The 22,782-nt window shown below is 40.8% G+C and overlaps 4 protein-coding genes across 7 annotated transcripts in view; all 4 read right to left on the reverse strand.

Moving 5' to 3' along the window:
* The window catches only part of LOC137195682 (serine/threonine-protein kinase DCLK1-like), a 47,891-nt gene extending 46,425 nt beyond the window's left edge, over positions 1 to 1,466 (reverse strand). The window contains exons 1-2 of one of the 3 annotated variants that reach the window (XM_067608241.1): positions 976 to 1,466; positions 18 to 413 (exon numbers count right to left, since the gene is read on the reverse strand). In XM_067608241.1, coding sequence (XP_067464342.1) covers positions 18 to 378 — 361 coding nt within the window. In that variant the 5' untranslated portion in view covers positions 379 to 413; positions 976 to 1,466. The remainder of the gene's footprint in view (positions 1 to 17; positions 414 to 975) is intronic. The other 2 variants (XM_067608238.1, XM_067608240.1) reach the window with 2 other exon arrangements.
* A 3,781-nt stretch (positions 1,467 to 5,247) lies between these two features.
* On the reverse strand, positions 5,248 to 10,507 carry ccdc169 (coiled-coil domain containing 169). The gene is made up of 8 exons (XM_067608244.1): positions 10,144 to 10,507; positions 9,974 to 10,056; positions 9,640 to 9,750; positions 9,103 to 9,143; positions 8,006 to 8,104; positions 7,402 to 7,455; positions 6,894 to 6,967; positions 5,248 to 5,742 (listed from the first exon to the last, which is right to left on the reverse strand). The coding sequence occupies exons 1-8, from the start codon at positions 10,218 to 10,220 to the stop codon at positions 5,547 to 5,549; spliced, it is 735 nt and encodes a 244-aa protein (XP_067464345.1). The 5' UTR covers positions 10,221 to 10,507; the 3' UTR covers positions 5,248 to 5,546.
* Positions 10,508 to 10,632: 125 nt separating this feature from the next.
* Positions 10,633 to 18,241, reverse strand: sparta (spartin a). 2 transcript variants are annotated; one of them, XM_067608242.1, is made up of 8 exons: positions 18,048 to 18,241; positions 16,379 to 17,182; positions 14,601 to 14,795; positions 13,973 to 14,129; positions 13,600 to 13,794; positions 13,258 to 13,419; positions 12,702 to 12,792; positions 10,633 to 11,876 (listed from the first exon to the last, which is right to left on the reverse strand). In XM_067608242.1, exons 2-8 carry the CDS (start codon positions 17,156 to 17,158, stop codon positions 11,606 to 11,608), a joined length of 1,851 nt encoding a protein of 616 aa, XP_067464343.1. In that variant the 5' UTR covers positions 17,159 to 17,182; positions 18,048 to 18,241; the 3' UTR covers positions 10,633 to 11,605. The 2 variants fall into 2 exon arrangements, with proteins under 2 accessions (XP_067464343.1, XP_067464344.1); XM_067608243.1 differs by lacking the exon at positions 10,633 to 11,876 and adding an exon at positions 12,028 to 12,476.
* Positions 18,242 to 18,957: 716 nt separating this feature from the next.
* ccna1 (cyclin A1) lies at positions 18,958 to 22,529 on the reverse strand. Its single transcript, XM_067607092.1, has 9 exons — positions 22,303 to 22,529; positions 21,035 to 21,193; positions 20,700 to 20,919; positions 20,483 to 20,598; positions 20,094 to 20,320; positions 19,732 to 19,936; positions 19,517 to 19,630; positions 19,271 to 19,404; positions 18,958 to 19,071 (listed from the first exon to the last, which is right to left on the reverse strand). The coding sequence occupies exons 1-9, from the start codon at positions 22,303 to 22,305 to the stop codon at positions 19,020 to 19,022; spliced, it is 1,230 nt and encodes a 409-aa protein (XP_067463193.1). The 5' UTR covers positions 22,306 to 22,529; the 3' UTR covers positions 18,958 to 19,019.
* Between the last annotated feature and the right edge of the window lie 253 nt (positions 22,530 to 22,782).

Raw genomic sequence — 22,782 nt, forward strand, 5'->3', positions numbered from 1 at the left:
TGTAACAGTTTACTCACCTTCTATCAGCTGGTCAATACTGGAGATCTTCTTGGAGCCATCCAGGGTGTAGATGGTGCGGACTCCCTGGGGCAGGTTGACGTTATCGGACAGGGAGCGGGTCAGGTCCGCCAGCAGGGCGTCAAAGGTTCGGAATCTATCTGTGGAAATGGCGTAAACAATCCCGTTGAAGTAGCGGTCTCCGTTGCGGTAGAAGCGCACTTTCTTGGCTCTCTTCTCCGCGCTCAGAGTCTTCAAGGTCCGGGTCCGGTACAGGCTGCAGTGGGCGCTGTGTGTGGGACTCAGAACCCCGTTCATCTTGCCACTGGACCGGCCGTGCCTCTGACCTTTGTCCCGGTCGTCGAAATGTTCCATCTCCATCTCACTGCTCAGGCTCACAAGTACGGCTGTACTGTCTGCGACACACACACACACACACACACAAGAAAAAGTTTTCACTACCGAATAAGTAAACAAAAACAAAAGGTTGCAGACACCTCTCGAAAGGAAGAACCGAGGAGAGGTTTGGACGTCTGATACAAGGTAGCCAGTCGATGTCCGTCGCTAGTGCACGGTCTCAAAATAACCCCCTAATGACAGATTAAGTGCTCTTAAGCCGAGCAGCGGACAGCATGCTTCATGACGACCCACACTGTCTGTCAGAGTGCGGCTGACTTGTTCAGAAGCGCAGATGGATGGAGAGAGAGCGACAGTCACGAATCGATAATTTATTTCCCTCTTTATAAATATTCAGAAGCTCCGCGTGCACCCGCACGAGCAAGTCTTCATGAGGAGTTGCCCAACACGAAAAAAAACCCGACCTAAAATAACGATCACTTAAAACAATTATTAAAAATGTGACAGATGTTTCTAGTCTTGAGATGAAGAGGCGTGAATCGTACCACCGAGAAGTGTTTTAAGACAATGGAGCGAATGAGAGACTTGTGCTGATGAAGAGGAGCACATTGACAGGCTTACCTACGTGAGCAATTAACGCTTCTGTGACGGTCACCTCCAGTATGACTGATTCTTTATTTCCCAATAGATGTGAAAATGGAGTTCAGTGAGCTTGTCGCTGAACCTTGGATGCTGGTAACGTGTGATGCTGTCCTGTGCGCCCCTTTGTTGTCCGGTTGTTGTGCTCCACCACCGACACCAGTGTGTGTTGGCTGTTTTCGTGTGTGTGTGTGTGTGTATGTGTGTGTGTGCATGAGCAAGAAGCAGAGGCTGGACTGGAAATGAACTGGGTAGCAGCTGCTTCCCCTCCCATTCTCTCTTTTCACCCACCTCCTCTCTCCTCCTCCACGTCACTCTGTCGTGATTTTCATTCAGCGCCCCCCACCCCTCATTAGGATGCAGACCCACGCTTCCCACCCGTGCTGGGGATGCTTCTGGTCCTGCACCCCCAGCCCCGAGGACACCCGTCAACTAGAAGGGGGGTCGATCCTGGCCCCCCACCCCACTTTTGTGACCATTTCACAGCCTTTCTTTCAAAGCAACATCACTTGCTGTTTAATCAAAAGGAAGAAAAATTACTTTTTTTTTTCTTTGATTTGTTTTAATCCTATAATGACAAAAAATACATTTCTGGAATATTCACTGGTCATAGTGGTTACCAGACTCATCAATCATACCTAACTGATCTGGGATATATACTTATTTCATTCTCATACAGGCTACACATACGGTTAATATTAACCACAGTGCAGAGTTATGTTTAACCCACAAGAATATTTGCATGTTATGTAATATACACTTACTCTATTGTATACACTAGGGGGGCTCATGGAAACTGAAACCTACACTTTTGCATTCAAATTGCAGTGCAGCTCACAGTGATCAAAATGCTGTATGCTAGGCTTATTTTTTTCTTTTTTTTCTTTTTTTTTACCAAATCACATTTTTTTATATCTTGTATGAAGACTCAGTTGGGATTATATGAGTAAATTATTTAGACATATAACATAATACGTTGAGTTACACAGGACTCCATAAAGCGGCATAAAGGAAGAGAACTATGCTTCTTCTGCTCTTTTTCAAAACCTTGTTTCTTCCTTTAAGCTCTGAAGTTGTATGCGATGGCAGGAAATGGACTCTCCGAGCAATGGAAGCGATAAAGACTGACCCACATCCTGGCCTCCAGAGACCACCCAATTCCGCTCCATCATCCACTCCCTGGTGAACCATATGTGTGTGTGTGTGTGTGTGTGTTACCCAGCACTTATCTGTGCCAGTGCTGATGAAAGTTGCAGCCCCAGTCTCTTACAAAACTGCCATTCTATCATTGTATCTACAGTGTTTTAGGTGTTGAATGTGTAAAATGTTTAATGCTTGTTTTAAAAGGCCACATACCATCCATCCAGTTTATCTTATCCAGAACTTACATGACTATACAAGACATTTTAACAGTCAAATACAGTATGTGATTGCATCTTTTATGGTGTTAAGTGCTTCCGTGAGGAGACCTGCATGCGTAAATATGCACATCAGAATATGTGAATTACAGGAAGACATTTTTTTCCCCCCGTACAGACATTTCTATTTTGGGAGGACACACATAAGTACCCAGTGTGCGTCACAAACTGTGGGCTCACAACGTGTTCCTGTCTAAATAAATTCTAGGGAAACAGGGCAGATGTGGGGGTGAGTGTCTTTGGACCAGCGCAAGAAAGATGGAGGACAAGGCAGGACAAAGATTTAAAAAGCAGGGTCATGGTCTCATTTCCTTTTTTTAGGCCTAACAATTTGCAAGTCAGATCTGTTATTTGTCAATGTCCACATATATTTGCATCCATATAAGTAATAAAATGTGCACAAGGCTTCATAGAGATCTTCTTTGCATGACAAGGCAATTTCCTGTAATTCAACTGACTTGTATATAGTGAGATGGAGAATTTTGGCAGTAAATTTTACATTTAAATTACAATATACAGAGTAAATTCCATGTGTATTGGACAAACAGTAAACCGTCTCTCATAAAAAAGGACAGGGATTACTTCTTTATGCCATGACTCTCAGTTACTTATCCCCTATCAAGGGAGTTTAAGTTGCTCCCATCTGGCCGCAGATACAGTCTGCCGACATGCAGGACCAATAGGCTTATGCATTCTTTTGTTCCGGCTGCCATTGGCCTTTTAATACCCAACATGTTTTGTTGTATTTATTGTTTTGTCTGATGGTTGTGTGGTACTGCTGGCTGTACAACAAATTGCCCCCTGGGGATAAAAAAAAGATTTCCTTGACCTTGATCTATGACTGCCATTTTTTTGACTCTAACTTTAATAGTTCTTACAGAGACACTAAGCACACAAACAGGAGCGTAACTGAGTGCATCGGTGGTATTTCTGCGGAGTGAATGATAATAAACACACAAAGTTGAGGCTCATACAGATGTGGTAAGATGGTCTTATGCTCTGTATTGTGGTGAATCCCATCAGGAATCATTCTGAAAATTACATTCAACTTAATTTCACAGCCCAGAGGAGAAATTTAAAGACCCACCTACTCATACTGTTGACAGATCCTACAGAGAGACTCTTTCCATTCATCCTCTTTATGCTAAAATCATTCGTTTATAATTTCACACAACATAGTATGGTGTGTGAACATAGTGATGGCCATGAAAGTCCTTGATTTTCTCAAATCTTGTAGGTGTTAAGGCAGAAGCTGACTCACATGAATGCATATGCATATTTAGCTCACGTGTATGCATGTGAATATTCGCATGCGCACTTGCAAATGTGTCTCTTATACAAGCACGGACAGATATGCGCTTGGACGTACACTACATTGTTTGCAGCAGAAGTGTGATTCATGGTGTTTTGATAGATACTGTAGTGATTTGTCAGTGTGTTTCACCTGTCACCAGAAGTTGTCTAGGTGGTTACTCAGTGGCTGTGATTCATGGGCAGGATGCAGTGAACTGCACTAAAATGAGTTTGCGCACAAAAACAGAGAGAAAAAAAAGAGAGGAGATGGAGAGAGAGGCAGAGAGTGTGGTGCACTGTGAATGTGCTCACTCTTTCATAAGGCAACGTAGACTGGCTATCCTTAAATTAAGTCATTAATCTGAGACAAACAACCTGTCACTACAGCACATTTAGGACCGTACACCAAGTCAGCCAGCCATATCAGAAATATGAGAGGACCTGTAAAGGGAAAATGCACCTAAATCAGAATTCACTGTGCTGCTGTACCAATGATTTTAGACAGTAAAGTCAATACCAGCAACATGTCACCCTCAGCTGGAAATTAGACCATTATGACCTGAATTAATGATGTCATCAGGTGATACTCTTTGGAGTGGTAGTACAATATCACAGCTCAATTAAATGTTTGCATGGACATTTTCGTTAACTGCTATCAGGTTGTTTCAAACCCAGATTTGTAAGAAAAAATTAAATGTTTTTATTCATTCATGTAAGGACCATTGATTGTATATACATCTTTATATACAGTCAATGGTAAGGACATTGTCTTCACAGCAAGGTGAAGATGATTGGCCCTCAGTGTTATGCTTAAGGACAGATCAGAAGGCCTGATGCTTGTTGACACCAGGGTGTACGACTTAAAAGCCAGCTCCCTTGTCACTACAACACGTTACCATGCCAGGCTTGGACACAAAGTCATGCATTATTCATCTTTATGAATTGCTCTTCGCCCCAAAACCAAAGTTTGGGTCACAAGCCATCACAAGCATGAATTAATATGATGTCACTGCACTTACAGACCGAGCAGTGAACAAGGAAATTCACAAGATAAAGCCAAAGAGACAAGACAGAATTAAGAATTCATGCTGTTCTTGCCTTCAACACCACATCCTTTGTTATGGGATAATGTTTCAATTCAGTATTGTGAGGCTGACAAGAACTGAACCCATCCTCCACACTTCTTCACAATCACGAATGAAATAGCTTCTGGCAACTTTCATATTCACTACTGCGTGTCATGTGGATACAGATTTCTTACACCCACATTTCTAAAGGCGGTCAGTGGGTGGGATGGGGGTGATTGGTTGCTCATGTAGATGAACCACATACGGAGAAAGTGGTGGATTTACGTAAATGCGAGCCGTAGGAGGCGCTTCAAAAAAAAATCGCAGTGACACTAGAAATGTCAGACTCAGCAGGCACTGAAACATTAGGTGATGACCTCACTGCACTGAAAGCCTGTTATATTCCTCCCTCTTAAACTTCTCTCCTTATAGCTACGTTTTTTTGTTGAAACATGTAAGAAAACAATAATGCCAGATTTCATTATAAATGTAACATTTTATAACATGAGATTAGTGTAACACTGTATTTGCCATCAGTTGTAAAATAAACACTGGATTACAACACTGACTGTGGCACAGAAACGCTACAAAGGAACTGCACTGTTGCCTCACAACCAAGCTTTGAGGAATGTGAACAATAAAAAGCTGAAGGACATACTGTGTTCTTGTGCTGAAAATATAAATATATGTCAATTTTCAATCATTCCAGCATACCCAGAAGAGAGGAACATTACCACTTTATAAAAAAAAAAGGGGGCTAAAACACCAGGCTGAGTTAGGGGTTGTGTTTCAGGTAGTGCTTTAGGGTGGGCAACCTGCTTCCTTGTTGGGCTTTCTTCTCTTCTCTTCTCTCCGCTGTTGTTCCTTCACCACCACCACCACCACCTCCTCCTTTCACACGTACTCCATCTTCTTCTCTCTCTTTTCCTTTCTTAGTATCAGCCTCCGACTTCCTGCTGGTCTGCTTCCCTCTATGCCAGAGATAACAGGGAATGATGATCATATGTGAATGATGATGAATGATGATCATATGAGTAATGAAAAAGTATTATTAGTTTAGCAGAAACATGCAGAAAATAAGTTTTCTATTAAAGTGCTTAACAAAAGCTTGAGAGCTGAAATACCACTGAATCATTTCTCAGTTCAAATGTTGTAGCAATAATAGTCTTGGAAGATACATCTCAGAATTTATTCATTTATTAGTTTGGTGTTAATTTATCCACCACCAGCGGATGTCACCCGGTGTCACCATTACTTTATTAACTACAAATCAAGAGCTTGTGCATGAAAATTAAGTCTGATCGCAAAACAAATAAATTATGTCACATGGTGAATGTAGTTTAAAAAAGTCTGGGGGGGGGGCTACAGTATAAACTGATTTTAGTCTGTTTTGTGCATAAAATTAAAATCAAACTATTACGGTTTCTCTTCTGTTTTGTGACTTTGTCTCCCTTCATTGAGAGGGCACCCTAAAATATCTTCCATAAGAACTGTTCCCTTTTGTTTCACTGCATTTGGGGAGTCAACAGTGTTGCAGTTCTAACATTCAATTTAAAGCCAAATTAAAATTTGGTTCAAAGCAATAAAAAAACCCTCTGCTTTCTACAGGATGTTTGCACTATATGCACTTTTTCTGGTTTTTAACTTGGTTAATATCAGCTTCATGTTGCATTTGTAAGGGACGGAAGGGATATAACAGTTTACACAGCTTAGTATTATCTGTCCTGTATGGTTTTAGTCAAGTGTATCATTAGTGTGTATATGTTTTATTGTGATCTGCCAATAGACAGCACATGAACATTATCTCTCCGCTCACTGTGTCTCTGCCTCACAAACACATTAGATTGAAGCCTTTACTATATGTTGCATATCATATTGTACATGGCTCCTTTTAAATAAATCTAATAAAAAAATGAAAATAAATTTAATCTGGTACCAATATAAGGCATTCAAACACAATGAAACACTACCTATGCAGCTTAAAATGTTCTGTTTTTGAGATGTTAATACACCTTTAAGGTCATTTTTGAGGACATAGTTTGTTGTGTTGCACTGACTGCATTTATTGCACAGTTGTTCATATTTCTGTGTCCATCACCTGTAGGTGCTGTGTCACACTGACCTCTGTTTGCTCTCTATCCCCCTCTGTGGCTGAGTGGAGTACTGTCTTCTTTGGGCATCGAGGGTTGAGGACAGCTGTGGCAGTGATAATGCATGAGTAATTACAGTAAGTGTACTCCAGACACATAAACATTGTGTTTAGCTGAATGCACATGTATGTGTGTTTGTGTGTTCACAGCAGGCATAAATCAGTCCCAAGCTGGAGAGAGCTACTTCAAATGTAGAGATTTGTTGCAGCAATGTTTCAAGAGAGAAATGTAGCTGAGTTTCCATGAGATTGCGTTTGTTTGAGCCCTGCAGGAACCAGAGTTGCTGCAGCATAAGCCAGAAAGTCCTTGACACACTTTTTGGTCAAGTTAACCTCTTATATAACAAGAGAGAACAGCACTAGATGATGAATGAGAAATCATAACTATGCCTGAAAGAGAAGAGATGGAGAGCACACTTATTTAACTTCCCAGTATTTATGAGAACTAGTGTCGACATGGATGATGAAAGTGAATGCTTACCTTAGCAATTTCTGAAAGATATGCCCGTCTCTCATCATTGGTTTTATGAAATGCCTGATATTTGAAAGAAACATAGGACTATGTTGTTACATTTTTCCATTCATGGACTACACTACATTCTGTCTGTCTGTAATAATCTGTCCACTCATGAGTGTAGTGCTTGTTGTGTGTTTGCTGCGTGTGTATTAGTGTATTTCAGCTGGTCTTCAGTGGTAATGAGCAACAGATTATAACAAGGATTACTGGCTGCACATGCTGCCTGTTAAACCTTTTTTCAACTAATATCTCTCTGTTGGCTGAGCAGAACAATAAACAAAGAACCAAGTTGCTAAACTAACAGCGCACTGGCCCAGTCGCAGCAGTAGGGACAAAGGTTAGAGTTTGATTTTGCGTGTAAAAAATAAAAGACTGTGAGACAAAATCATCAGCCAAATCTTTTTCAATCCTTTGTTAATGGTGGTAATTTGTAACTGGAATATTTACAAACTGGAAAATATGTAAAGCTGCTTGTCTGAGAAATAATAAAACTAGACCAGCAGACATCGTGTCAACAAAATCCCCTCTAACTGTGTGTTATATCAGCAGGAACGGCTGAGATCCACACCTTTCCTTCTTGTTCGATCCTTCGATGACAGTCCATCAGCTGACTCTGGAGGTCAGACTTCTCATCAGTAAGGAGCTTCAGACGCTGTCTCAGTGTATCCTGCAGAAAAGAGTTTCCATTAATCAGCTCATTATATAACAAAAAGTCCACAGAGTATAAAGATGTTGCACTGCTGATGTCTAATTACAAATCAATGTGTACTCAGATTGCACTCTGCTATTAGCCATGATCAAACGTTTCCACAACAGTTCATGCTGGAACATGGATAAGATTCATAAATTATTCCGTTTCCACATAAACACATAGCAGCTGAGATGAGACATGAGATTTCTAATAAAGAGATGAGTTTTGAGACTTAGTATATACTGTATCTGGGTTTGGAACAGTTTTATCCTTCCCAAAATAAGACATGTAGCCAGCTTTAGGCAGCATGTTTCCATGTGTGGCGTTACATTTTGAGGAATTAGTCCGGCGCTAATGGATCACTGCGTCATTAGAGAAATGTTCAGGTCTTTCTTTGGAGATGTAAACACTGCGGCATGCTCTTGTTTTGTCACTGCACTAATTAAAAATAATCTATATCCTTCTCACACACTCAGGCTATCTCAGCGTCACATTCGCAAATTGTCTAAAGATCTTCAGTCCAAAATCTCGCAGATCAAAGTCACTCCTCGGATACACTAATGAGCATCTGTTAGTTCTGCCTTAAGGCACATGAACACACACATATTTAGACTGTACGATGCAACATTTCAGCGTGTGTAGGAGTGTTAAAGCATTGTAATTAGAGTGCATTATTCTCCCATGGTTTGTAATCCCATGATTACAGTGCTGTGATTAAACTCTGGTTTATTTAGCCTGTATCAACGGGAGGATGGAGAGCAGCTGGCATCACAATCCTCTGCCCTGCCCGCCGTCTCCTCCAGCTACTAATTCTGTGTCTCTGGCTCTCTCTGCTGGTATGTATGTATCTTGAATATGCTTTTAGCTCTCCCTTAATCTGCACTTGCAAAAAAAAAAAACTCACTAGATAACACTAGTACAACAAAAAATATTGAGAAAAAACCTCAATAGAAAACGAACATGTTTGCACTCACTACTGGCATGTCGTCATATGATCGGATAGAGGCCAATCGATCTGTGAAGAACAATAGTGAAGAAGAGTCAGTGCGTGAGAGTGTTATGTGTGTGCTAGCTTGAGATGGGTGAATATATCACGTTGTACATTTTGTCATGTTATTTTTTTTAAGTTATGTTGTTATTATGTGCTAATACAGTTGAAAAGTGAGCTTGCTTTGAATAGCTCCAACATCCCCTACTTGTCTACAGGAAGTATGTGCCAAAAACAGAATAATTTATACAGTTTCTTTCAAACTAAATGGCCTGTTGGACCATGCTACATTTGACTGTACAGCTTAGGTATTTATATACTTTTATATGACTCACATAATATACATAGTTCTTTAGGAAAGCAGCAGCCTGTTCTAAACACTTTCTATCATATTTGCCTTTTACATGGAACAACCTCCAGCCAGGGAGGCCAAGCATCAGTCCTTAGCTGTGCATGTAGGTATTTAGCTTCAAATAAAACCCAGCGAATGTACTTAAAATCTGGCAAAAGTCTGTAAACCTACCCATGGGGTTTCCTCGTAGGTCCTCCAGTCTCTCATGAATGAGTGAGATCTGTCTTTCTAACTGTCCGTTCAGCTCTCTCTGGGTCTCAAATCTTGTCTTCCACTCATTTCCTGGTGCATCATAATAAAACAGGAGGACGATGTCAGACTATTTGTCAAATTTGGAGCAGGAGAAGATATTACAGACAGAACATCAAATGTATATATATATATATAGTGACTGGGCTGATAGAAACCAGTGGATACAACCTGTACTGGGTAACATGTTGCCACGTGACAGATAGATATATTCTGAAATCACTCAACATCTGTGTCAAATAAGACTTTGACTCACCTTCCCCATCAACACTGTGCAGCCTTTCTTGCAGTTCACACATGGTGCTCCGCAGATCAGACACAGACTCCTCCAGCATTTCTCTAGAATCAAGAGCCAAACAATGCTACGTTTGCTGTGGAAAATAACATTTAACTTTCAAAGTGTAAAGTCACTTCTACAATACTTACTTAAGTTCCCTTTCTTGCTCAAGTTCGGCCTGCAGTCGTGCCAAATCGTATTTGCTGTAGTCGCTGTCTGCTGTCATGTTCCTGAACAACTAGCATCAACTGGAGAAAAGTTTGTGCCTCAGCGTATCCATGGAGACCGCTGCTTCCTGCTTGTTCAAGAGGCGTCGGAAATGATGGCGCAGATAAGCGGGAGGTTTGAAAATAAAACCTCCTCCTCGAGGCGATATTTTTTCCTAGGATGGCGAAGTCATAACCAGCCCTTCTCTGCCTCTAATTGGCTTACCCGGATGTTTTTACCCTTACCCTAACCAATCTCACTCCTCATGCCTAAACCTAACCAACCCAACCAACGAAGGCAACGAGTGCTAGCCAATCAGAGACAGAGTAGGGCGGCCCTTGACTTCGCCATCCTAGGGAAAAAAAAATGGCCTCCTCGATTTGCAAGTAGAGCGCAGGAACATCCGTAAATTAGACCATCTTCACATGTAGTAACTTTGTTGCAAGTAGCCATTTTATTACGCTAATTTCGTGCTTAAAGGACCAGTGTGTAAGATTTAGCGGCATCTAGCAGTAAGGTTGCAGATTGCAACCAACTGAATACCCCCCTCACACACACACACACATAGACACACACCTTGCCATCCCCTTCCATGTGTGTAGAAGAACCGCGAAACCCGTGAAAAAACTAGAGCCAGTGTTTGATTTTTCCATTCTGGGCTACTGTAGAAACATGGTGGTGCAACATGGCGGCCTCCGTGGAAGGGGACCTGCTCTCAGATATAAAGGGCTCATTCTAAGGTTACAAAAACACAATGATTCTTATTTCCAGGTGATTATGCACTAATTAAAACATACTTATGAATATTATATTCCATTTGTGCCAAGTCCGTTCCACTAGATGCCACTAAATCTTACACACTGGTCCTTAAATTAGTTCTAAAAGTTAGCGTCCTCCGTACCAAGTTCTTCTCATTGTGTGCGTGTGTAAGAGCATTTGCAAAGGCCTATAATATGTTTTTTGTTCCCTCTCTAAGACCTTGTTCCCTCTCTAAGACCTTTCTTTTTTTTGTATTTTTCTTATGGCCACTTTCATATAGATCTCAACATTATATCAGGCAATTGTCAACTCTGTTGTTTACTGGAATGTTTGGTCAAAGAAAACAAATTATATGTTAATATAGAGGCTATAAATATATAATGCTAGCATAAAAATAAAGTTATATGTGAAAGTGTATACAATCATGTACAAAAAGACAAAACAATGCCAACCTAGAGAGACTTGTGAAGTTACACTTTGACTTGGGCTACTCCCAGTAATCAACAACTCCCATTACATCAACAATTAATACAACAAAAAATCTACTTCAGGAATGAGTGGCCTATATTTCCTTTCAAAAGGAAAGAAATAAAGAGGTGAGCCATCAATTTAACAGACAAAATTAGCTTAATGTACTGTGGAAACTTATTTTTGCTTCTCTTCCTCCTCTTTCTTCTGCACATTCATCCTCTCAGTCTCTGTTTCATCTTCTTGTTTCTGTGTCTCCTCCATGGATGTCTCCTCCCCCTGCGTTTCTGCTGGTTTTCCACTCTTCAACATAACCTTGGCTGCTTCCTTGCCTGTAGTCTTCAGGATGGCTCTGAAGCGCAGATTGTCAATGTTGTATGCAGTCAAACCAACATTGGCCACTGACTGGAGAGCAATGTCTGTGGCTTGGCCTGCATCACCACCATGCCTTTACCATGAATAATATGGTGGAGTTAGGGAGGAATTGGTGTGAGAAAATAAATGAAGATGTGTACAGAAGTGACATGCTGGAGCAAATATGTGATATTGATACTGTTGTTAACACACCAGAGGTCAAGAAAACACATTTCATAGTCATATTTCACTTTGTGGCATTTTTATTAGTAACAAACCAGGAAAAAGGGATACAGATCAGCATCAACAGCAAGACCACTACCACCCACCACAAGCAAGCATTTACATCTAGCTGCAGTCGACATGGACAGATCAAGAAAGACATACAACAGAGGTTTAAACTACACCAAGTCAAAAAACAACCCAAAATATTTTATTTGTCCAGTTATAAATTAATCACCAAAAGTCAGTATGATGAAACAAAATGTTTTAAAGATAATTATGTGCTAGCAGTTGCATTAGATTTGGAATAAATCTTATTTAGGGTTATTTTCTGATTTAATTAGAGTTAGTAAAAAGAGTGAACATGAAAGGGTTGAACAGGGTCAGTTGTTAGTTCACAGGTCTTTGCCTTTTCTCCCCATGCAGTCATATGTTGGTGGACATGTTTAATAGATTCTCTAAGCCCTTAAATCTGAAAAGACATAGGTGTGAAAACAGATCAGCTCCCCAGCGCACCAAGAAGAAGGCAACATTTAGGGAAGAGTCAGGCTAGTTTCTGAATCCAGCGTTCTACTGTGGTTTAAAGTGATCAAACAGATTCAGGAAATGGTTGGGATCAAGATATGGCAATGACATTAACGATCAGAAAATTTCTGTAAACTAAATAAAAACAGAAATGGGAAATGTCTGAACTTACTTGTACTTCACAGTTGTGACAGTCTCTGCTGCGACACTTTTGCCAATAAGTTTTGCTCCGGTCTCCAGACTAGACCAAACAGTAGAGAAACCTGGTTTGGATGTGAATGAAAAAATATTTTTTTAGTACTTTAAAAACACTTGGATCACCATCTTTAATCACACATTTCAAAAATATTTTTGACATTTTGTGTTAAGTTGGATCTATACTTCTGCATTGCAGCAATTTGTGTAGGCTCAGAGGTTGGTGGCAACGGATATACTACCACATGGGGATCACAAGAACTGTGATTGGTCAACATGGGCTGCTTGTGTTTTTAAGATGAGTTATAAAGGAGTTAAAGACTCACAGTAGTCTTTTCCTTTTCAGTACTACAACAACTATAAATCAAAACCTATGCCACAGATATTTGCAGTGGTAACCCTTTGCACCAACTATAAATCCACCTTCAGATAGAGATAGCAAAAATATGAGAACAGCAAGACAATGTACAAAGATATGTGTAATAATATAACTTTAAGTTTGATCCTGAAGTTTCCATTATACTGGTACATACCTTGTACACTGCTGGCTGCCACAAACTTGGCTCCATCCAGGTTTGAAGCGTGGCCGTCTTTGCTCGTCTTCATAGACTCCGGGATCAGCTTAGCGCCATGTTTCTTCACATGGGGTCCCAGCTTCTCTGCCACATGTCCTGCCACCATGCTCACACCATTGACTGTAAACATATACACAATTATACAGTTGAAGCATACATATAGGTACATGACCATATTAATATACAGTACAGGAAAATAATGGCATGCAGTTACATGAAAGAAAATCAAGGGTTTGTATGAATAATTACATCCTCTTTTGGCTTATTTCTAATCCTTCCCATATTGGTTTCAGTCCTTACCCAAGAACTGGCTGACTCGCATGGCACCACCGCTGGCCTGTTTAGCCACCTGCAGACCTTTGGTGACACGGGGGCTGACCTCCGCAGGGGTTTCCTCAGGCGAGATGTGGTCCCGCATCTTGGATGCTCCTTTATGGATGGCTCTACCAGTGACCTCTGCTCCTTTTGCAAACCCCTGACTCAACCGTGTAGCGCCTAAAGAGAGATGAAATATCAATTCCAGGAAAATGAAGAGGTGGTTGAACATTTTCCCTGCAGCACTGAATCCTGATACTTGATAAACAGCACTCTCTAGTGGTCCTTTTTGTAGGAAGAAGAACATTTACTGTATACATAGTCTGTGTACAACAATAAGTCACACTCACAAACATACCTGACAAGATTCCTTGGGCCATCTTCTCACTCCATCCTGGAAGTGGTAGTTTTTCTTTCTCCTCTGTTGCCACTGTCAGTCCTGTTTGCTCCTTCGGGAGACCAAGGGCGACTTTCTCACTCAGGTTGATGACCTCTGACCCTGCCCCCTCTGAACCCTGTCAGAGAAATCATATGTAACACAGTTATTATGAGAGGACACACAGTAGGTGCTTTTAAAACCTATATACACTCAAACAGATAACATTCCTGTATGTCGCTCAGCTGGTTCAGAATGTTTTTACCCACAATATAAAAACTGTTTTGTTCCTCCAGAAGTGTGTGACAAGCACTGTGTGTCGAAATACACCACTGCATCTAGTTTAACAGCTTTATCACATCACAACATGAGCTTTCGGAGTCACCAAAACAGCAGCATGGATATTTTTAAGACAGAAAAAGAAGGTTACGAAGCAAATGGAAGGCTATGTGGAGCAGTCAGGAAAATCATCAAATATTATTAAATTTCAACCAACAACCCATGACTTCCTTTTTTCTCCAAACACAGAAAAATGCCCCAAACATATTGTTCTAAAGCACATGCATACGTTCATTCTTACATTTTTTCCATACTGACAGTTAAGACTGACCTGGATCCTGAGTTCAGCCAGCTGCAATATGAGGTCCTTAAATGTCTCACGGTGAGCAGCAGGCAGTTCGGAGGACAACACAATGCCCACGTAGGACCCTGGTGTCTCTGCCAAGGTGTCAGGGAACATGAAGATCCCAGAGTTAGCCAACAGCACTGGAGTGTCTGTTGTCAGCGGGTACAGCCAGTCACACACCTTGAAAGCACACAGACACAAAAAATAATCCTTGATATGTGCCTTCATGTATATCCCTCGACGGCAAGCAGGCAAGAAAGTGGGGAATGGTGAAGTGAGAGGTCATTGTTACCTAATTAAATTGATCATGGCTGTAATTGGTTCAAATTCAAACTAATGGCAAACACCTCAGATCTTTGAAATTAGAAAAGTAGGACATGATGGCCTCTGTTGAGTCCGTCTTTGTTTCTCCAAACAGCAATTCATAAAATGGGAACTGAAAATCATCCCATGTACAATTAACTTACAATTCATTTCTTATGTAAGTTGTGGTTTCTTGTGTATTTCTCTTTTAAGGCACAAAAATTCATTGTCATTCCTCAGCAAAGACAGTGTCCCTTGTTCCTTTTGACCCAATGTTTTTCCAGTCAGACACATTATGGGATTTTAGCCCCATCAGGACTTATGTCAGTCATCCACACAGACATAATACAGATACAGATTTGCCGCTGCATCGTGCCCTGGTATGCCGCCTGACCGAATGACCCCTATGAGGGTGCAGGACACTGACCAGCAGCACAACAGAAGCGCAAAGTCATCTGTTAATGGGACCATTGTCTTGCTGGGAAACAAAGCAGGCCAGAATACAGGAGAGCAGCCAACCAGCCTGGACGGGTGGGAACAGTCATGGGTTGAACTCCAGTATACAGCACGGAATAATACGCGCTTTGTAGAGGCGCTAAAATACAATATTGTTGTTTGTAAGTTTTATATTGACTGAATACAAAAATTGTCACCAGCTTGTCAAAAGGCTCTCAATGAAAAGGTCACACCCAGGGTCAGAGATGTAATGTCATGCTTTTGGATGTGAGTGTGTGCCATAAAAGTCATACAACTTTTTTTTTTTTTTTTCAAAAAACTATAATTGTTTTTTAGATAGGTATTAACCACCATTTTTTCCATTTCCTTGAATATTGGCATAGTTTAGAGTAATATTGCTCAAACATAAATATAACAGATTTGCATCGAAACAGCTTAATGTCATCAATTTAAGCCTCAAACATAGCAAGTTTCACATCACTCAAATATATTTTAAACACTGTTAGAAAAAAAATAAATAGTGTTTTAGCATCTCGCCAAACAATTCTCTGTAGCTTAAATGCAATGATGTCTCAAAATTCAGCACAAATAAATACATTTCAAGAAAATAAATTAGAAAAACGATACATCCAAGTCAACTTTTATCACTCAGTTTTAACATATTTTATCGTAAGATGAGCATTTTGTCGTCAAACTCACATGATTCCATATAAGGATATATCACCAGGATAACATCATCATTTGTGGGCAGAACATTTGTTTGTGACTAGTACTCAATATACAGCAACATAATGACCCATAGTTAGTTATAAAACTGGTCTGATGGTGGTGAAGTGGTTTCATCTGGCCTACTGTGATCACTGGAGACTGAAAACTATTCACATTCAAGTCTATGTTCATGTTAATAGAACACTTTGCCATTCACACCTACTCACCTCTAGGACACACACCCGACGATCACACGCTTAACATACCCACACTTGTTATACATACTCTATACTTACATGTAGAAAGGCTGAGGGACTTCCAGCAGCAGAATCCTTGCACTGACTATCAAAAGCAATGATGCGAAGGAACCCTGGATAAGACAGGGAGCTGACCTGCCCATTTGGTGCCACAAAAAACATCTGCACCCCTGAGGGGATGAAAAGCAGCTCGTTTCCATCTCCTCCTGCTGTTGCTGCTGCTGAACCGAAACCACCTCCAGCAAGACCATAAGATAGGCTGCGATGGCCGTCTGTGGGCTGTGGTGTGTAGGCTGGAGGCTGGTCCCCTGGGTTAGCCATGGCTATAGATCCTGGAGCCGCTGCAGGGAGCATTTGTGTGTGTGCAGCGGCAGGGAAAGCTGTATTTGAGGTTGGCCTTGTGTCCTGGGTGGTAGCAGGTAATGTGGGGTAGAGATGGTGGAGGGCGCTATGGGGTGGCTGACTGTTTGGCGCCAGGTCTGGATAGAGATTAGGAGGGAGATTCAACAGCAGTTGGCCTCTCTGGCCTCCTGTTGTCAGCTCAGAGGTCTCCAGGTCAGAGAGGTGGGTGCTGACAGTCCTCAGAGTGTCCCTCATCCTCTGCTGAAGCTGTCTGGCTGTGTCCCAACTAGTTCCCTGCTGCCTCTGCCCCCCAGTGGGCACTTCCAGTCCTTGCGTAAGGTGCTGTTGACCCTTCCTGTAATACTCCAGGGCCTCTGCTCTTTTACCAGCCTCCTCAGCAGCCAGCCCGCGGCTCAGAGAATGAAATGCTAACTCATACTGGTCCTTGATGAGCAGCAGCTCAGCAGGCTCAGCCATACTGAGGAGTTGATCAGATAGAGACTAGAAGGGAAAGAATAGAAGGAGAGAGGAAATTGTGCTATCTCCAAAGTGATACAAAGCTGCTGTTTCAAAGCTTTTACAACACAGTAATTAGATATTGAGTTACTGGGGGGCCTGTTTGCTTTTAGTCTTAATGGTTTTGAAAATGAACACTTCGGGTAGTTGGACAGGAAAAAGGAAAAGGAAACTTAATTAGTAGCATTCCATAAACCAGTGGCTCTCAAACCTTTTCACATTAAGGACACCTAAACTGACACAAATTAGACCACTGACCACTATTTAATAAGATTTTGTCCCAGGGTCCCCCCCCCGCCCCCCCCTTTTGTGATTTCAGATGTTTTATTACAGAAAGTGTATGAAACCCATGTTCAAAGAAGTCATGCATTCTGTCATTGTGTTATTTATGGATGGAAATAGAGTGAAAATAAATTATTCCCCTTTTTGCTGCAGACCCCCTGGAACACCCTCAAGGACCCCTGGGGGTCCTCGGACCCCGATTTGAGAACCATTGCTATAACCTAACTAAACTAACTAGACTAAAAAAAAATATAACTTCTGCATTAATTCTCAACAGTAACATAAGACAGTGACGGAAGAGAAGATGAGTTAATGTGTGAAAAATCTCTGTAATGTCGGTCCAGTTGTTGGCGGCTGTAAACAAGTTGGGCGCAACAAGTTTAACCTGAATAACCAGACCAGGACCTGCGTATGAGCATGAACAAGTCCTCTCTACACAGATTTATATTTAAAATATGGCTTACATATTTATTCTTTATGTCAGAAACAAATGTATCAAACAACAAATGCGGGTTACTTTTCCAAATATTATGTCAGACCATTGAAAGAAAAAGTTAAACTGCCTTACCTTGACAGCCAAAACTTAATATTCCCGGGGGGCGGGGCGGAGACAACTAACAACAAAAACTGGTTTCAGTGTGTCCTTACTTCAGTTTCCTACAGTTGTCTACTTTCATTAATGTGAAAATGCTGTCTCATATAAATGTCTTCACTTCACTCTGCTTCAATGTGACGCACCTCAGCAGCGAAACACAGCGTCAACAAAACCAGTGACAACACTGGCTTCCGGCCAACACTTTCAAAATAAATCCCACAAACTACACGCGCTGATTTTTATAAACGTCATTTATCTCTCAGTAATCTGAGATAAATGAAAACATGTTTCCTCTTAACTCCAGTAATTTGATTTTATGGTGAGATCTTTTCCTTGTGTCAAACAAATTTCTTTTGAGATATTATCAGTGAAATTATGACATGAAAAATAAAGCACATAAAAATGCTTGAACATGTTTTTGAATGACCTTACAAGATATGGAGGATGTTGCAATTCATTATTTAAAGGAAACATCTGGACAAAATATAAGTATACTGTATAATACAACTGATGACTTACCAGTTTTAAAGGAGCAGTGTGTAGGATTTAGTGGCATCTAGTGGTGAGGTTGCAGATTGTAATTGAACAAAAACACGACTCTTATTTTCAGGTAATTATACACTAATTAAAACATACTTAGGAATATTATATTCCATTTCTGCCAAGTCTGTTCCGCAGGATGCCACTATTCTACACACTGCACATTAAAAAAAAACTTTTGCAGGAACACCTGCAAGTATTAAAATTCATAAGTCATTAAGTATGTTTTTTTAAAAATAATTTTATTGTATTTTCATACCATTAGAAGAAAATTTCAAGTTCATAAATTGTCCAGGGGGGTGTGGCACATGCGGTACTGATAGTATGGCTGTTTTTAAAAAAAAAAAAAAAAAGAAATCTCATTATGTTCTGGCAGAAGCGTGAGAAGAAGGGTGGAGCAGTGATTCATAGGGGTGGCAGAGCAGCAGGTGGAGTGAGCCAAGAAACACAGCAATATCTGTAAATGGAGAGATAAAAGACACTCATTTAGGGATATAAAATTATGTCCTGGAAGCATTTACAACCCGGAGAAACAGCACATGAAAGAACCCAAAAGGCCTGTAGTTTATGTAAGATATAAAAGCTGTTCATCTGTTAACTTGTCTCAATATATATTTAAAAAACACATTTAAAAAAACCTATAAGCTATGCCTTACTTTGAACTCTTATACTTTTCCCTGATGGCCTGTTGTGGGCGACTTTCTGCACTAATGTAAAGCTTGTGGAGGTCAGTCAGGCAGGGCGCAATTTCAGCCAGGGCATAACCAGTAAAGGTATGTAAGACTTCAGGCTACAATATGAAAAGATTGGGCTTGTTAAGTCTGATTTTGGCAAATTCTTTCAAATGAAATTGTCATAAGAGGATCTTTTATCACTCAGAACAAGGATCTGGACAAACTTACCCAGAGAGATTTGTTTACAGAATAGTTGGCTAGACAGAAAGCTCCAGCTGCAACTATAGATGGGCTGTATTGTAGGAAAGGATTGATTTCCAGCAGGCTCAACTCTGCTACATACTAGAAAAAGGAGAATAAAACACATCACCAAATCAAAATATGATCAAAGGACATGGAAAACTGTATTTTCAAAGGCAGTGGCCATGAGCTATTTTACTCACCAGGGCAAGGTTCTCTGTATTGGCACAGACAGAGTGGATGGACATGAAAAGGCGAAGGAAGTGGTTTGTGGTGGGTGCTGCCATCTTGAATGCCAGCACCCTTAGGAAAACATGTTCCATCCGAACTAACTGCTTCTTAGTGTAGGTACTGTCTGTGATATACACAAACTCATTCAGCTCAGGAGGGAAGATCTCCTCATATTTTCTAAAAGGTGACAGATCAGGTTGTAAGTTGCCGTAAAACATCCAGTTGATGCTACTACATGAGGTAGATTCTTAGAATGACCACAAAATGTTTTTGACAAATCACTGACAGGATTGGACAGGAACAGTATCAAGTCTTTTTCGACACATTTGCTTACGCAGCGATCAGTAATGCAGCTGTGCCAACCAGCTGCAGCTTGCCCCTTTTCACATATGCTGTGCAGGAGAGAAAGCGGTCCATGTAGTTGACAGCGAGGTGCAGGGTTTCAGAGCGAAGCTTGTATTCCTGGACAACCTCTACCAGCCAGTCCACCAGGATGACCCGCATGCCATTGGTGATCTCTGGGTGTTTCTCTAAGTAGCCTGGCCTTGACTTGAACTTCATCTGACATTAGAAACAAAAGCAGTTATCATGAGGTATTTGCAACCTGAGCAACAATACGTCACAGCTACAGTTCATTTAATGCAGACAAAACACAGTAATATAGGCACAGGCAGAAATAGTAAAGTAAATTATTTAGTGGTTATAGTTTGGATAATTTCGCACTTCACTCTCCCTCAAGTGCCGGTAAATGTCCTCTGCATACTGTGACACACACAGCATGTCCTCTGACATCAGGGATTCATCTGGTTCAGACCTCATAGAAGCATCCTGGCATGAACCTACAAGTGTAAACAACAGTTGGGTGAAGAATAATAAGGCACAAGAATAAGTAAAAGTAAAAGTCTTGCATGGTAGATGTTTTTGTGTAGGCCAAACTCACTTGAACTCAGCTGCAGCAGGAATCTGAGATCTTCATTTTGCAAGGCAGCAGCCTCATTATCTAGATAATAGCTGTCTGAAACCACTTCTTGACCAGAAGCTGCGAGAACAACTTCACAAGCCTCTTCGACATACACGTCGTAGCAGGAGCTGGATGGACAGCCGAGGAAGGTGAGCTGAGAGTTGTCTGAGACTGAACTGTGTTTGGAAAATTGGCTTCCCTGTAGAGAAAAATGAGTCAACATGATTGCCACATTAAGTTGAAACGTGAATGTTCTGTGAAGTGCAACTCAATTGAAAATCACTCAAAATCAATGTGGTGCCTCTCTCACCCACCTGGCTGAGGGATCGACCCCGCTGCTCATTTTCTGACAACACGCCGAGCACTGTCCGCTGCTTGGCCCTCTGGACCTGCGATGCATCTACTTTGCTTGAAAGTGGAATATTGTCTTTGCTAGTGTGACTGCCACAATGGGCGTTGGTGCTGACGTTCATCTTTAAACAAGGAGAGAAGGTAAGATAAAGTAAATGGGAAGAAAGCTGGCCAACATGGTATAAACGAAAGGCAAAATAACAGAAAAAATAACATTGAGGTACCTAAATCATTACATATGCACCTGAAAGATGGACTATAATAGGGTGCATTTGCAATGCTTGTCAGTCACTTATATGTATGTGTATGTGTATGTGTAAGTAGGCCTTTGGTTTCCAATATGGGGGTCTGGACCATCCAAGGGGTCGCAAGATGATTGAAATGATAGTAAACAGGACAAAAACTTGATACAACACACAAATACAAAACTGATGCAACAAAATGTTTATTTTTTTCAAACTTTTCCATAATCTTTTTTGTGCTGGAAAACTGTTTTAACTCCCAATGCCCCTAAAACAATTCAAATGAAATAACCATACACAACAACATTCAGTCATAAAATCTCACAGACATACTGTATGCAACCTCTGATACAGGTCAAGATTAGACGACTTTGCTCTGAAGAATAAATTTCAAGGATAGGTAAATTTTTTCAAGTGTGTCTCAAAATAATATTCGCATGCCCATATGTGAAACAACTTTTGTTCCTCCTCTGCATACTGGCCCTGAAGAGATTCATTTATAATGTGATTCCAATGTAAGCCACAGGGAACAAAAACATAGAGGGACTTTTGACTGTTTTATACTAAAAACAAAGCCACTTTGTTTGACTAACTAAGCTGAGGCCTCATTTTAGCTTCTACTGAATTTATATAATTGATGTGGCTCATTACCACATCAATTATACTGGTTGGTTTCCCAGACACTGGTACCAAACCAAACCACAAAGAAACAAAACACATTTGTCAACTTAAATAGTTGTGAGGATCAACAGTGTGACTATTAAGTGTGCAAATAAAGTCTTAAAGTCTACATTAAGTCAGAGAAGAGTGAGAGAAACATCATCACCATGGTTACAAGAAGTCCCTCCATCACAAGCACACACAAACTCAGATAAACAAGGAAGAAAAACAAAAGGCTACAAATAAGAGCATCACTTCAGTGTATCACAGTGCACAGACCAACTGTGGTTTCCTGTCGGTTTCAAATGTGTTTCTACTTGCAAACTCACCATAATCTGGATCAGCGTAGTTAACTGTCTCACGTTAGCAGGTGGAATCGAGAAAATTGTACATTCCAAAAAAACACCTAACCGGATGAATTATCACCGACTTTGTTGCTTATTTGTAGACAAACAGCGACCTCTCGCTGCGTTCAAGCGACTCAAAGCAGCTTCTTGGATATTTGTCTAGCTGGGTAGTTTTCTTCAGGTTGCCTTGTAAACTAATCAGCTGTTTCCACCGAACGGCTCTCTGTCCAATCACGTGCCAGAACGTAATGGATGACAGCTAAAGACGTAATGCGTCACGAATCCCCAGATTCCTAGTGCTCCATTGGACTCCAATTTTAAATGAATAAATCTTCTTTTTGAGCATTTTTAACATGACTACCTCGAGTACACGTGGTATTTTTGCACTTATTGGAAGGAGGAACAATAACAATATTTGATAAGGGATTTAATGACAGGGTTGTAAGATAATAGCTGAAAAAG

The sequence above is a fragment of the Thunnus thynnus genome, chromosome 13 (assembly GCF_963924715.1).
Source record: "Thunnus thynnus chromosome 13, fThuThy2.1, whole genome shotgun sequence".
Classification (NCBI taxonomy): domain Eukaryota; kingdom Metazoa; phylum Chordata; class Actinopteri; order Scombriformes; family Scombridae; genus Thunnus; species Thunnus thynnus.

What these genes read in the sequence shown, in the direction of transcription:
- ccdc169 (XM_067608244.1), bottom strand. Translation starts at nt 10,220, where the DNA reads ATGACAGCAGACAGCGACTACAGCAAATACGATTTGGCACGACTGCAG. An exon ending in GAGCAAGAAAGGGAACTTAA is followed by an intron (nt 10,057 to 10,143) that starts GTAAGTATTGTA and finishes TCTTGATTCTAG; the next exon opens with AGAAATGCTGGAGGAGTCTG. An exon ending in GCACAGTGTTGATGGGGAAG is followed by an intron (nt 9,751 to 9,973) that starts GTGAGTCAAAGT and finishes ATGATGCACCAG; the next exon opens with GAAATGAGTGGAAGACAAGA.
- sparta (XM_067608242.1), bottom strand. Translation starts at nt 17,158, where the DNA reads ATGGCTGAGCCTGCTGAGCTGCTGCTCATCAAGGACCAGTATGAGTTA. An exon ending in GTCCCTCAGCCTTTCTACAT is followed by an intron (nt 14,796 to 16,378) that starts GTAAGTATAGAG and finishes TGTGCTTTCAAG; the next exon opens with GTGTGTGACTGGCTGTACCC. An exon ending in GGCCCAAGGAATCTTGTCAG is followed by an intron (nt 13,795 to 13,972) that starts GTATGTTTGTGA and finishes ATCTCTCTTTAG; the next exon opens with GCGCTACACGGTTGAGTCAG.
- ccna1 (XM_067607092.1), bottom strand. An exon ending in ATACAGAGAACCTTGCCCTG is followed by an intron (nt 19,631 to 19,731) that starts GTGAGTAAAATA and finishes TCCTTTTTCTAG; the next exon opens with TATGTAGCAGAGTTGAGCCT. An exon ending in GAAAAGTATAAGAGTTCAAA is followed by an intron (nt 19,072 to 19,270) that starts GTAAGGCATAGC and finishes CTCCATTTACAG; the next exon opens with ATATTGCTGTGTTTCTTGGC.